At 38.8% G+C, this 13,660-nt stretch overlaps 1 protein-coding gene across 10 annotated transcripts in view; it reads left to right on the top strand.

The window, feature by feature from the left end:
• The window catches only part of LOC137259760 (phosphatidylinositol 4-phosphate 5-kinase type-1 alpha-like), a 367,781-nt gene that overhangs the window by 323,104 nt on the left and 31,017 nt on the right, over nt 1–13,660 (top strand). For all 10 annotated transcript variants that reach the window (XM_067797373.1, XM_067797371.1, XM_067797372.1 and 7 more), the window contains exons 4-15: nt 242–372; nt 789–906; nt 1,523–1,675; nt 1,954–2,013; nt 3,063–3,302; nt 3,561–3,638; nt 4,668–4,767; nt 10,756–10,864; nt 11,030–11,162; nt 11,626–11,713; nt 12,532–12,678; nt 12,918–13,077. In XM_067797373.1, coding sequence (XP_067653474.1) covers nt 242–372; nt 789–906; nt 1,523–1,675; nt 1,954–2,013; nt 3,063–3,302; nt 3,561–3,638; nt 4,668–4,767; nt 10,756–10,864; nt 11,030–11,162; nt 11,626–11,713; nt 12,532–12,678; nt 12,918–13,077 — 1,517 coding nt within the window. The remainder of the gene's footprint in view (nt 1–241; nt 373–788; nt 907–1,522; nt 1,676–1,953; nt 2,014–3,062; nt 3,303–3,560; nt 3,639–4,667; nt 4,768–10,755; nt 10,865–11,029; nt 11,163–11,625; nt 11,714–12,531; nt 12,679–12,917; nt 13,078–13,660) is intronic.

Genomic DNA, 13,660 nt, shown 5'->3' with positions numbered 1-13,660 from the left:
TTGGTATAATATGGCTGAGTTAGGTATTCATGCTTAACTGCAACATGGTATCTCAATGAGCTAGCTCTATAAGACCAACTAAAGCCAGGGCTAGTACAAGCAGCCACACATATGCACGCATACATGTCGTCATACGTGTGAAATATTCTCAAATACAACATTGAACCCCATTTCATGTCACCTACATTTGTAAAGGGTATGGACATAATTATACATTGTGTTGTTTCATTTCTTTTTCCAGAAACCTACATCTGAGTTGATGACAGCAATCCAATTGGGAATTGGACAAAGTGTAGGGGCATTAAGTTCAAAAGCCGAACGTGATGTTCTCATGCAAGATTTCGCTGTTGTGGAGAGTGTCTTTTACCCAAGGTATGTAGTCATCACTCGTTTACAGCATGGTGACAACTTCTTATTGTCATATTGATGTACTGGCACTTCAGATGATCTGAAAGATTTACTTGCACTTTGAGCATTCTGAAAGGACTGCCCACATTTTTGGTATTCTGAAAGAGTTGTCAGCTTTTTAAGTGTTATGAAAGCGATATCTGAGTATTCATCTGTCCATCACCCACCCATCCACAAGCTCAGAGCCAGAGTCAACTAAAATTTGGTCTCGTCAGCTCAGCTGATATTACTAATAATTGAAATTTTTATATCACTACATGATAACAAAAATAATTGGTCAACTCAAAAAATGTTTTGCAGAGAGTGAAGAATTGAAGCCTGGTACAGGTGTTAGGAATGCCAGACCTTGTTTTCCACCTGTTGTTTGTTTGTGGTTTCAGTGAGGGAAGCAACTTAACTCCTGCTCACCACTGTAGTGACTTCAGGTTCAAGACGTATGCACCCATCGCCTTCCGATACTTTCGAGAGCTGTTTAATATTCAGCCGGATGACTTTATGGTGAGTGAGAAGTTCAAGTTTGGAGGACTGGAGCTATGGAAACACTGGATCAAATTTCATGGTTTGAAAAGTTTTTGTAACGTATCAGGGACGACCTGTGAAGATCCAGGGTAAAATAGGTCTTCAGCAACCCATGCTTGTCTTCGGAGGCAACTAACGGGATCAGATGGTCAAACTCGCTCACTTGGTTGATACATGTCATCGTATCCTAGTTGCATAGACATATGCTCATGCTGTTGATCACTAGATTGTCTGGTCCTGAATTGCTTAGTCAAAAACGCTACCATATAGCTAGAATATTGCTGAGAGTGGCGTAAAACTAAACACACTCACTGCAGACCTCCACCATATAGCTGGAATATTGCTGAGAGCTGTGTAAAACTGAACTCACAACAGACCACAATCATCTAGCTAGAATGTTACTGAGAGCTGTGTAAAACTGAAGTCACTTAACAGACATTCTTGAGAGCAGTGTGAAACTAAACTCACTCACTACACACCTCCATCATATAGCTGGAATATTATGGCCAATTCTTACGGGATCTTCACAGGTTCTTCACCAGTGAGTTTTGACTACTTAGTCAAGCTATCAGTTGTTCTGGTGAACTGTTTTCAGTTATCGCTCTGTGATGAACTGCTTCAAGAATTGTCTAACCCTGGCGCCAGTGGCAGTATCTTCTACATCACCCAAGACGATGAATTTATCATCAAGACTGTCCAGCACAAGGAGGCAGACTTCTTGACAAAGCTGCTCCCTGGATATTTCCTGGTAAGTGCTAGTTCTGGTAGCCATTGTAAACATCAGCCTTGATGTTAAAGTATGGATCATTAAGATTGCTGTAGGGTTTGACAGTGTGGTCAAGACATGAAATCATGTGATAGATATTCCTGAAAGATTAATGTTGGTATGTGAGTTATGATGACTTGAGAACGAAGCTTACATTGGGTGATAAGGTTTCATTCCATTTTCCTTTATAGACGTGATTCTGCACACTAGTGTTTGTTTATGGGACCAGATAATGAGTTTTTCATTTACTTTCATTTCAGAACATAAGCCAAAACCCAAGGACATTGTTACCCAAGTTTTACGGCTTGTACTGTTATCAGGTATGTATGCGTAAAATTTCACTTTTGAGCCAGGGATGGGAATTTACAAAGAAGGCCTAAATTTAGTTAATTTGTGGCAGTACTCCACTTGTACAATGAAATTCTACTGGCCCTTAAGGTACATTTAACCTTTCCATCACTGTATTTAGATCTGGTATGTCTGTATCCATGTTGATCGTGGTGACACATTGTGATAACATAAATAAATGATGTTCAACCGTATCTCATTCCTGATTATTCAACCAATGAAGAACTGGTTTAGGGTCTTTGGCAACCCAGACTTGTGGTAGGAAGCGACTAACTGGATTGAGTTCAGTGTTGAACAACAAACAAACCATCCTTAATAATCTCCAGGGTGTATGTTCCCTGGATACATCTGTGACTAGGGCTGATAATTTTGTTACCTCCTCCCTTTGTTTGTACACTTTGTCACAGTAACCATTCAGATAAGCCATTACAACCAAACTTGCCAGTGTCAGCAAAGATAGTGGCCGCAATTGCGAAAGGTTTGTTTGCAGTGCAACTCAGATTTAGGAAAGGAGTCATGCAAAGTGACAGGTCTGAAACCTTCAACCTGTTTCAGAGTACCTCTGCAACAATTGTGGTATCAAGCTTAATCTGTATGACAAAAAAAGGGAAAGCGAGTTATGACAGAAAACTCACAATTGGTGTACTCAACCTTTCAGCATTGACACATGATTGGATGAAAAAATCAGTAAAGGGTGGTAATGAAATTATCAGGCTCATCAATATGTTTATCCAGGGTTCTAATGGAGATATATGTGAACTTATACCCTAGAGATTATTGAGGATGCAAACAAACAAGCATCCATGATTAGCTAGTGTATAAAGTCTATATTCCCTTTGTATGTAACCTTTACACAATAGTTGCTTCATCATCTGCATCTGACCTATCACAAACATGACACCAAATGTCCCAAACTAATAGTCAACCAATCAAAATGTCAAAAGTCAAAAGTAACAGCATACTGTATTCCATAGACTATATATGCAGGATAGGTGAGAATGCTCTGTTTTCTTGTTTTCAGTGTGGAGGCAAAAACATTCGATTTACAGTCATGAACAATCTCTTACCATCTTCGATCAAAATCCATGAGAAGTACGACTTGAAAGGCAGTACGTACAAACGGAAAGCCTCAAAACATGAGAGGTTGAAGGAAAGTCCCACGTACAAGGACTTAGACTTCATTGATCTCCATCCTGAGGGGCTTCTCCTGGAAAAAGAAACCTACGATGCCTTGATAAAAACACTACAGAGAGACTGCAGGGTGAGACTTGATTAGTAGTGCTGTCATCGTTCACAATATGCAGATCTATAATAGGAGATCAATAATCAATCAGTAATGTATTGTAATCATAAACACCTCCACAAAACTCTAGGACAGGGTGAAAAGATGGATAACTGACAATATATGCAATATAAGAAATTATTAATGATTATTGATTTGAAAATTGTGTTAGCAGTAATAGTCTATATTAACTTCTGTGACAGAAAAAGAAAACCTGTTTTTTTCCATTTGTCCCAGGTACTTGAAAGCTTTAAGATCATGGACTACAGTTTATTAGTTGGGGTGCATAATCTGGATTTGTCCTTACGAGAAAAGGTAAGACAATGTTCTTGTTCAACATAATATACACGTGAAGATCTGGATTAGAACTGATTTTCAGTAATCAATGCGTATTATAAGAGGCGACTAACTAGTCCTAGGCCAAATGTTAGAAAAGTCCCTATCTTTTAGAATCTCTCAGCAGCAGTAAACGCGTTATTCAGTAATTAGTATGACACCTCCCACCTTTCAAAAATTCTTGTTGATGTGGAACTAGCTACAGGAGATATCAGATTACTAAAAACTAGCTGGGTTCAGTCCACTGTTGAAACAGTGTCCACATGTTCATAAACAAACTGCTTGAGAATTGATCACATTGTCTAATGTGTGGTGACAAGCACTGGTGTTCAACATGGTCAAGATATATAGTATGGGTGATAAGGCTGGGTGTATCATTTTACCTGATTTTCATGATATCTCTACATTTGGCCTAGGAGTATAGCAGGATTGGGTGGTCAAACATGCTGATAGGTTGACGTGCCATTGTATCCCTTTTGTGTAGATAAACGCTCATATATTTTAGTCACCTTGTGCTTCCTTTGCCCCTCGAAATTTCTGGCTTGAATAAGAATGAGCATTTCCCATGATGTGTTTCTCTTGATGCATTTGAAAAACAAGGGTCTCCCAAGATGCATTTCAGGGTAAACCATTGTCACTCTATGGCTGAAATATTGCCTAGGTGACATTAACTTTTAACTCACTTACTCAGGGTAAAACAAGGGTGTCCCATGATGCATTTCAGTGGAAAACAAGGGTTTCTCATGATGCATTTCAGGGTAAAAACATTGTTGCTATATGGCTGAAATATTGCACAGGTGTCATTAAATTTTAACTCACTTAGGGTAAAACAATTTTCATTTCAGTGTAAAACAAGAGTTTCCCCATGATGCATTTCAGGGTAAAACAAGGGTTTCCCATGATGCATTTCATGGTAAAACAAGAGTTTCCCATAATGTTTCAGGGAAATACAAGCATTCCCATGGTGTGTTTCAGGGTGAAATGAGCATTTCCTATGATGTGTTTCAGGGTATTCAGTCCCGAGCAGAGAGTGGGTCAGCACCACCAGACACACCCAGTGCCCTGAGCGACGGTACTAGCAGCACGGCACCTAGTGGTGGTGGTAAATGTAGGACTAATCTGTGGTGGTTGGGAAACAGATTTAATTCCTTCTCTGACTGCAGACATTCCACTGGCATTGTGTCACCCTTTATCATGTACAGGCTTTTCTTACGTGTCCCAGGGGCAGTGGAGTATCAGTATGGTTAAAGCCCGGCTTTGATTCAGCACATGGCACAATGTGTGAATCTCATTTTTAGTGTCCCCTGGTGTCATATAGCTGAGATATTCCAAACAGTATCATAAAACTAAACTCACTCACTTCCTTAAATGTCCCAGAAATAAACTTACTCCTTTTTTTAGGTTTCCCAGGAATGGTGGCTTAGCCTAGTGGTGAAAATGTTCACTTGTTCCAAAGACCCTTCTTTGATTTTCCTCATGATACTATGTGTGAATCTCATTTTCGCTGTCCCTTGCCTGGTATTGCTGGAATATTGCTAAAAAGGGCGTAATATCATACTTATTCTCTTCAGTATCCCTGGACACGCTTACCTATATTGGTAAAGATGTTACTTGTTACTCTGCCTGGTATTTGCCATTAAGAAGTTTGACAAGGACTAGTTACCTTGGTTTGGCCTCTGTGTCGAAATGAAGCACACAGTTTGTCTACAAAGACATGGAAACAAATTAGTGTGCAAGATTTTGTTGCTGTAGATTTAAATAACCTGTACAATAATTCAAATCCAAAGTGTGAGAAGGGAGTCTGTGCCATTGGAATGTCTCTTTACCTAACAATAATTACAGTGAAAGCAATAAGATCATGTTTGTTAAATGAGAGCAGTTGTCTGACAATAGTGGTCAGTCTTCACAATTACTAGCATCATTGCTGATCAGTTGAAGCAACATAGCTCCAGATCAGCTGCGTATTTATGTAAAATACGCCATAGAAAAGTTGAATCACACAAAAGTGCATATGAAAAACACTAAATATTTACATTTACGCTGTGTCAAAGTAACAATGCATATTCACCCAGTGCATCAAAATCATGTGTGTTTTATCTATTCAAGCCAATCAAACTTAGGTAATTGCATCTGTATATATCCGTGATTAAAAAAATCTTGGAATAATTCTAAAAGCAATCAAAATGTGCAACAGAGATTGAATACCAACCATGTTTTGATAACCTTTCACTGATTGGCCAATCTTTAAATAGTGACCAATAGATAGCTTTTTTCCTCAGAAAACAAAACAATAATGGTGATCAAGCATGGTCAAAAGCTTCCACATGCTTTAAAAAAACCCCAAACATCTTTATTTTTTACGCTTTTCAAACAGAAAACAACTTCATTTGAGGACTGCTAGATAAATGTAAGCCAGAAATATTGTGCGCCTTGGAAAACCAACATCGCTAAAACAATATTGCTTCTTACGTGATCACAATGTATCATCATTGTTTCTGACCCATGAAGGTACCGGGGTAGAATAGTCCTTCAGCAACCTATGCTTGCCATGAAAGACGACTATGCTTGTCGTAAGAAGCGACTAACAGGATCAGGTGGTCAGGCTCGCTGACTTAGTTGACTCATGTCATCGGTTCACAATTTCGCAGATTGATGCTCATGTTGTTGATCACTGGATTGTCTAGTCCAAACTCAGTTGTTTACAGACTGCTGCCATATAGCTTGAATATTGCTGAGTGCGGCGTAAAACTGAACTCACTCACTCACTCACTCACTCACTCACTCACTCTCACTGTTTCTATACAATAGTTTAACAAACTGAATAAACTGAAGAATATAATCAAAAACAGCACTCACAAAAGTTGTCAAACGTACATTAGAACTTACTATTTCCATCTTTTTTGAGTGATCGTTTCATGTGAAACAATGCTACGAAGTTTGATCTAATACAGACCTGCCAGTCCACACCGTCATAGGTTATAAAGATGTCCAAATTTCAAGTGAATGCCTTCCCAAAAGGCTTGTATGATTTGTTTATTGTTTATTTAGTGCAGGGCTCTACATTGCGAGTGAAACAGTCGCATATGCGATTGAATTTTCGAAGTGGCGACTAAAAATAAAACAGTTATGACATGGCGGCTGCTACATTTGGCGTCATTAACTTACATCCTTAAACAGTTTGCCTGAGATAATAACAACACATTATTCTTAGAACGATTGCAGTTTTCATTCATCATGATAATCAGTTCATTTCCACTTTTCCAAAAATAGACATCTAGGTCACACAAAGGGAGGTAAGCGAATGCAAATAAGATCCCAAGATTCATTGCTCGATTCATTATGCTAAGGGCGTAAGCCATATGCAAATTAGGTTTCCCAAAATTCAATTCGTCTTGGTGAACATGCGCAAAGCTGCAACCTTATACTTCCGTGTTTAACCATGGCAACGAAGAAAACAAACTCTAGACCGATATCGGCCTATTTTTTCAAACATCAAACAACAAAAATCTTGAATGAACAAACTCAAGTTGACAGTGAAAATAAACAAAATGATAACCAGTCTAATGTTGAAACACAGAAAGAAAGTAAGCCATCAGTTAATGTGCGTGAATTCAGACCACTTTGACTGTCAATTTTTTCATGGCTTCGTTATGACAAAGAACAAAATACAATGCATTGTGACTTTTGTCGACAGGCCTGTCGTCATTTGGTAGGCAACAAAGACTTTGTAGATGGAACTAACAAGTTCAAACGGGAAAACATTCTCACTCACAGCAATAGCATGAGACATGGAAAGTGCCGTGATCATATTGTTAATAAATCGGGTAAACTATCGTTTGAAACCTCAGCCATTGCAAAACAATTTTTGGACGCTGAAGTGAAGTCTAATTAAAAGGATCTCAGAGATCTAACAATAAAGTTTAACACTGTGTATTGCATAGGGAAGAAAGAGATGTCTTTTACTAAACTAAAACCTTTGTTGTTGCTTCATCATAAAAATGGGCTCCCGGTGACACCTGCTTACAGTAATGATGTTAGGTGTGGAGAAATGTTGGCAACCATTGCAAGTACAGTCAGAGATGAGACAATGGACTTTATCAATGACTCACATTACTTATCAGTTATGATTGATGGTGCCACAGACACTTCTGTGTCAGAAAATGAAGTGATCTAAGTAAGAACAGTATTAAATGGCAAAGCAGAAAACAAACTTGTTGAAGTTATTGCCATGGAACATGGTCATGCTGAGGGTGTTCTCTCTGCTACTAAATCAGATAGCATATTTCTTTTGAAATAGTTTGTTTTTGAATCACTGGACAGAGTGAGGAAATAAAACAAAACGTTGGTTGGAATTGTAGTAGTTTATTATCAAAATAGTAGGTGTAATACCACTACATGTCTGGCTAGTAAATTTTCTATTTGGCTAGTAAAAGAAAATATTTGCTAGTCAAAGGTCAACTAAATAAAATTATGTCCGTAGAGCTCTGTAGTGTCTGGTATGATATTTAGGATGTTAGGATGTAATTATTGCTTTCATTGTTTGGGTGTTCTTTTGTAGTGAACTTACCGTGTTATTTAATTCTTTCTCATCCAACATACTAACAGTAACAGTTGTAACTTGTTCATCTTGATTTTGGTGTTGCTTTGATAACTTAACAGTTAAATATTTGAATAATCTTAGATGTATACTTCCCAAGGAGTTCAGATTAACATTGAGTGCTCACTCATACTGTGTCTGGAGTTGATTAGTGTAGAGACAATGCATTCTTTAAATGATGTGGTGCAGTGGGGAGGTATCTGGTTAAAGCATTCACACAAATTTGATTGCCGACATGTGTCCCTTAGCTCACCATGACCAGCACCAGTGGGCAGAAGTTATACATGCTAATACGAGTCATTTGTCAGATCAGTGCTCAACATATCCTTGTTTGCCAGTAGATCCTTTAATCTTGATCTCCACATGGAAGGATTAATTCAGATGAGACTATTCTGATTGCAAGCTTCTTTTGAGAATATCTTCACGCCCTCAGATCCCAATGAAAATAATTCAGCAATGTTTATCCAAACTATACTCAGTAGTGTTTTAACTGACAGTCTTCAGCAATCTGTTTATTTAGTAAGTATTTGACATACATTCACAGTCACCTTTCAGTGTCTGGCAAACTAATCAATGATGACTGCCACAAATTTGTAATGTTCAGTCATAGCAATCGTGGCAGCCATTTTAACACCCTGATGCAAATGAACCTCAAGACTCCTATTTTCATCTAATGATGGTATTCTTTTCACATATTGTCTATTTATTCTACCCCAACATCATCTGTGTTGCTGTAAAGCAAGTCAAGCTTACATGTGCTCATGTGGCCATACTGGGCAGGGGAATAAAGTTTTCACTATGGTTGAACCATTCACTAAAGCCCAGAATTTGATTCCTACAAGTACAGTGTGTGAAACCCATTGGGGGCAAGATGGGCAAGCTGGCTAAGGCTCCATGCTAGTGATCCAGCAAGGTTGAGGTGACAGGATCAAGCCCACCCGTGACCATGCATAGAAAAACCTAGGAGTCAGCCCACCTGTGGCCGGGTGTAGAAACCTAGGAGTCACCTTGTGTGCAGACTATGTCAGTGTTGTCACAAACCCTGGTGTGCAGTACACTACCCTCTGCACTTAAAAGAACCCACAAATCTATTGGTATATGACCAGATGGTGGCCACATGAATACATGCCAACACCTAGTTGTGCCACACCAAAGAAAAGGGTTCGATTTTCCCATGTGGATACAGTGTGTGAAGCCTATTTCTTGCTGTGATATTGCGGGAATATTGCTAAAAGCAGCATGAAACTAGACTCCCCTACTCATACTCAAGTCAAGTCACACAAAGTGGTAGTGATTTCTTAAATAACATGAAAACATTTTCACTTCTTCTGTAATCCTGTTATCAAGCATACTAACTCTTTACTGGATTGTCATTTTCTGGAGAATGCCCTTGGATTAGAATGAAGGTGTTTACTAATATGTCAAACTTTGTTCATTGTGAATAGATGCCACACAATTTCAAATTTAATTTGTGAAGATTTTGCTTGTGACAAACCTGATAGCCTTTGAATATATGGATGATACCATGTATGTCTAGCATTCCTCTGTCCAGGATGAGGTGCTAGTTGAAGTGTGGCCCAAACTATGAGCAGTGTTAGCATTAACACAAAAACCTGTGTGTTTCATGTAGATAAATCTACATTTCACACAGAGTATTTTCTACCTGCTTGTTCTGCACACAAGTAACCCAAAAAAAAGTATTTTCCTAATCAAACAACAAAATATGATAAAGTTTGTATCAGCTAATTTGACTTAAAAATGATGACAATACGCTCTATAATGCGTTTGAATTGCAAAATTTGACGGGGCAGCCCAGATCCCATGAGAGACCTTGCCATTTTCTGGCTCTTCTATACACCTGTGGTGCATGCACACACAAGATTCTTGGAGCCATGTGTTTTATTAAAGTCTAGGATCAAGGATGCACAGATTATATGATGCCATTTTGTGTCATAGACGCATAACCTTACAATGTAAGGAAGCTGCATTCTTGAATAAACAGGAATTCATAGGACATAAATTCCTGCATCCTTTACGCATAAAAATTGACAATGGACACAATGAAATTTATTATTGCTGTCACAGGGAGGCAGATAAAGTTCATATACTCGTTTAATAAAAGTTTGATCGAAAACAGTATGTTACCACTGAGTTTGCTCCTAGCTGGATTGTGGTATCCTTCTCAATTATGCTGAGCCCTGCCTCACATTTTGTTTCATAAGTTTAGGAGCCTGGCACCAGCTTGGTACCAGAAGTAGTGCTTCGTGAGATTTACACACAATGTTTGACAAGAAGACAGACGGTGAGATTCACTTGCAACATTAGACTAGAAGACACACTGCGAGATTTACATGCAGCATTAGACAAGGAGACAGACTGCGAGATTTACATGCAACATTAGACAAGAAGACAGACATGACGCTCCAAGTATGGCCATTCTAAGTTTACAATTTCTGTGTGTTGATTTCTTGGGCTTTATGACAATACCTCCTGTTCCAGCTCTCCAAAGAGGCAAGTCTTTCAAAACGAAGATTGCACAATATTCCACAGCAATGGAGGCAATCCGACTGAATGCAGAAACAGATGATATCGAAGATGAAGATGTTCCGTAAGTATTTCCCAACCAAGTCACGACATGGCAGAAATACTGTCAATGTGACGACAGTTATTAACTTCATCAGATAGGTGAGCTTCTGTACCTGCTGATCTATTATAATGAACACTAGTATGGAAGCTGTGTGCTGATATTTTATTGCATCTATTTGATTTCCAGACCCGGTGGTATCCCTGCCAAAAATTCCAAGGGTGAACGAATATTGTTGTATCTTGGTATCATCGATATTCTGCAGTCCTATCGTCTAAAAAAGAAACTTGAACATACCATGAAAGCCATCGTTATAGATGGGGTGAGTAGAATAACTGTTGAAACAATGGTGCTGTTTTTCTGTAGTAATTGATATATAACTTAAAAAAATATTGAATTACAATTCGTCAACCAGCACTGTTTGCTGGCCCTATGATAGTGGATTAGAAGAATATATTTAAACCTGCTCAAAGACCCTTCTTTGGCCCTCTTTATGCAGCTAATGAATGTACAATTTCCCAGTTTTTTTAACATATTTTAACAAAATGCGAGTGACAATAAATGTCCAAAATTGTGAAATTACAATTTCCCAGCTCCTCAGAAAGTAGAATAGAGACAGGACAAACAGTATGATTTCTTTTTCAATTTTTCATTCCAAGACATTCCAAGTTATAAATCTATGAGAAATCCACGGATTTACAACAGCAGCCTCCTGATACCACATTGAGCAGCATCCTGATACCACATTGCCAGTAAAAGACTCTTACACATGTTCATAATTTCAGGACACCATATCTGTTCATCGACCAGGCTACTATGCCAACAGATTTCTGTCATTTTTCGCAAATCGTGTATTCCGGAAAATTCCAACCCGTAAGTATGGCTGCGTTGTTTTCACAGTTAACTGAGTTCAGTATCTTAAGGTGAGGGTTTAAGGGGTTAATGGTCAAGATTATTGCACATACATATTGCAACACGTCTGTACATGTCACTGCTTGTCCTTGTAGACACTAATCTTGGCAGTATAGTGCTTGTAAAAAACACAGCAAAAACATCTTACCCAAACTCATTCCCCAATGCATGTCACCCACCTGACCAGCCATTGTCAGTCAGTCAGTCTCTCTATTTCAGGCCAAAAGCATGTTAAGGATTATTTTCTGTGATTTCTTATCAAAGCCATCCTGTCAAAATTCTAAATTATTTTGCCAAAATTTTTTGAATTGTCTCAGGACCATAAGCTTCTCAGATGTCTTCAGACCCATCTGTCCATTATGTGTCTAATTAGGCTTATATTTAATTACAATTATGATCCATGGCCTGAGTTCTGTGTGCTAGGCAGGGCGGTGGGGTATCATAGTTGTTAAGGCGTTCGCGTGTCACCCTGAATTCCGAGGCTGATTCCCTACATGGGTACAAATGAGAAGCTGATTTCTGGTGTGCCCCTGTCGTGATATTGTGGAAATATTGCTTAAAGTGACATAGAACTAAATTCACTCACTCACTCATTCACTGTGTACATGTAAATGAAACATGATTCATTATCATCTTTTGATATAAACTGGGCACAGACTTTGTCAATTTGACCATTGAGACAGTACCAAAATACCACTAGATTACTTTAAAGCATCTTACATACAGTTGTTCGGGTGATGTAAACCTGGAATAATAAGATCAGTGAAACTGATTTTCAGCACTCAAGCATTCTCCCTCCAAGAAGAAAGGTCAGACAGGTCGAGCTCGAGCACAGACAACAATACCTGAACAGCCTGAACCAGGCCCATATGACAGAAGGCTGATTGAGAAAACACAGAGGACCATAAGCTTCTCAGATGAAACTGGTTAGTACGAGTGGTGGCCTGATTAACTGAAACAATCGAAGATCGGTCACTGTGACTTGACGATCAAGCAATCGATCAAGAATGGATGCATGCATGTAACTCTCTTTATAATTGCAAAAAGTGGCACATGATAAAGGCGATGAATTAAATCTCCAGTGAGCTTTTCCAGCACTTCTGACATTGACATCATACCCTTTCCCCAGACAAGTAAAGCATTCAGTGATCCTGTTCTGTTCTAGCTCCACAGTCTGGCATGAGTGGGAGGCCTGACCTTCTGCCAGACACTTCAACGCCGCCTCGAGGTCACTTCTCACCTGTCACCAATCAAAACTCATCAAATACCTCACGATACTTGGAATCGCGCTCACCCAATAATGACGGAAGTGGGGATGGCCGAAGGTTGGTTTCTCCTGTTTGCTATCAGATCATAGAATCGCATTTGCCTCATAAAGTAAAGAGTAGGATTATAGGATTTAACAGTGATAAAGAGTTTGTCACTGAGATGAAGTATTTGTCACAGAAATAGATATAATTCATTATGGTGAAGGATTTGTCAAAGAAGTAGTGGACAGGTTATATAGATAAAAGCACTAAAACATATCTCCATTTTATAATAACCAGTGACTGTATGTTCAGACTGCTGATGGCAATTGTTTTGTAATTTAATGTTAAGCACATTGTTTCCATATCATCTATAATATCTCGTACCAAACTACCAAAGTACCAAAGCACCTGTTCATACGAAGATCCAGAGTAGAATTAGTCTTCAGTAACCCGTGTTTGTCAAAAGATTCGACTAAAGGGAAGGGAGGGTCAGGATCATTGACTTGGCTGACACATAGCATCATATCTCAGTTGTGTATTATTGAAGCTCATACTGTTAATGACTGGATTTCCTGGTCCAGACTTCATTATTAGCAGACCGCCGCCACATAGTTGGAATATAGCTTACAGAGGCATAAGACTAAACTCACTCACTTCA

Source organism: Haliotis asinina, chromosome 13 (genome assembly GCF_037392515.1).
Source record: "Haliotis asinina isolate JCU_RB_2024 chromosome 13, JCU_Hal_asi_v2, whole genome shotgun sequence".
NCBI lineage: Eukaryota > Metazoa > Mollusca > Gastropoda > Lepetellida > Haliotidae > Haliotis > Haliotis asinina.
The sequence above is the reverse complement of the archived record's forward strand: the minus strand, read 5'-3'. Positions and strand labels throughout refer to the sequence as shown.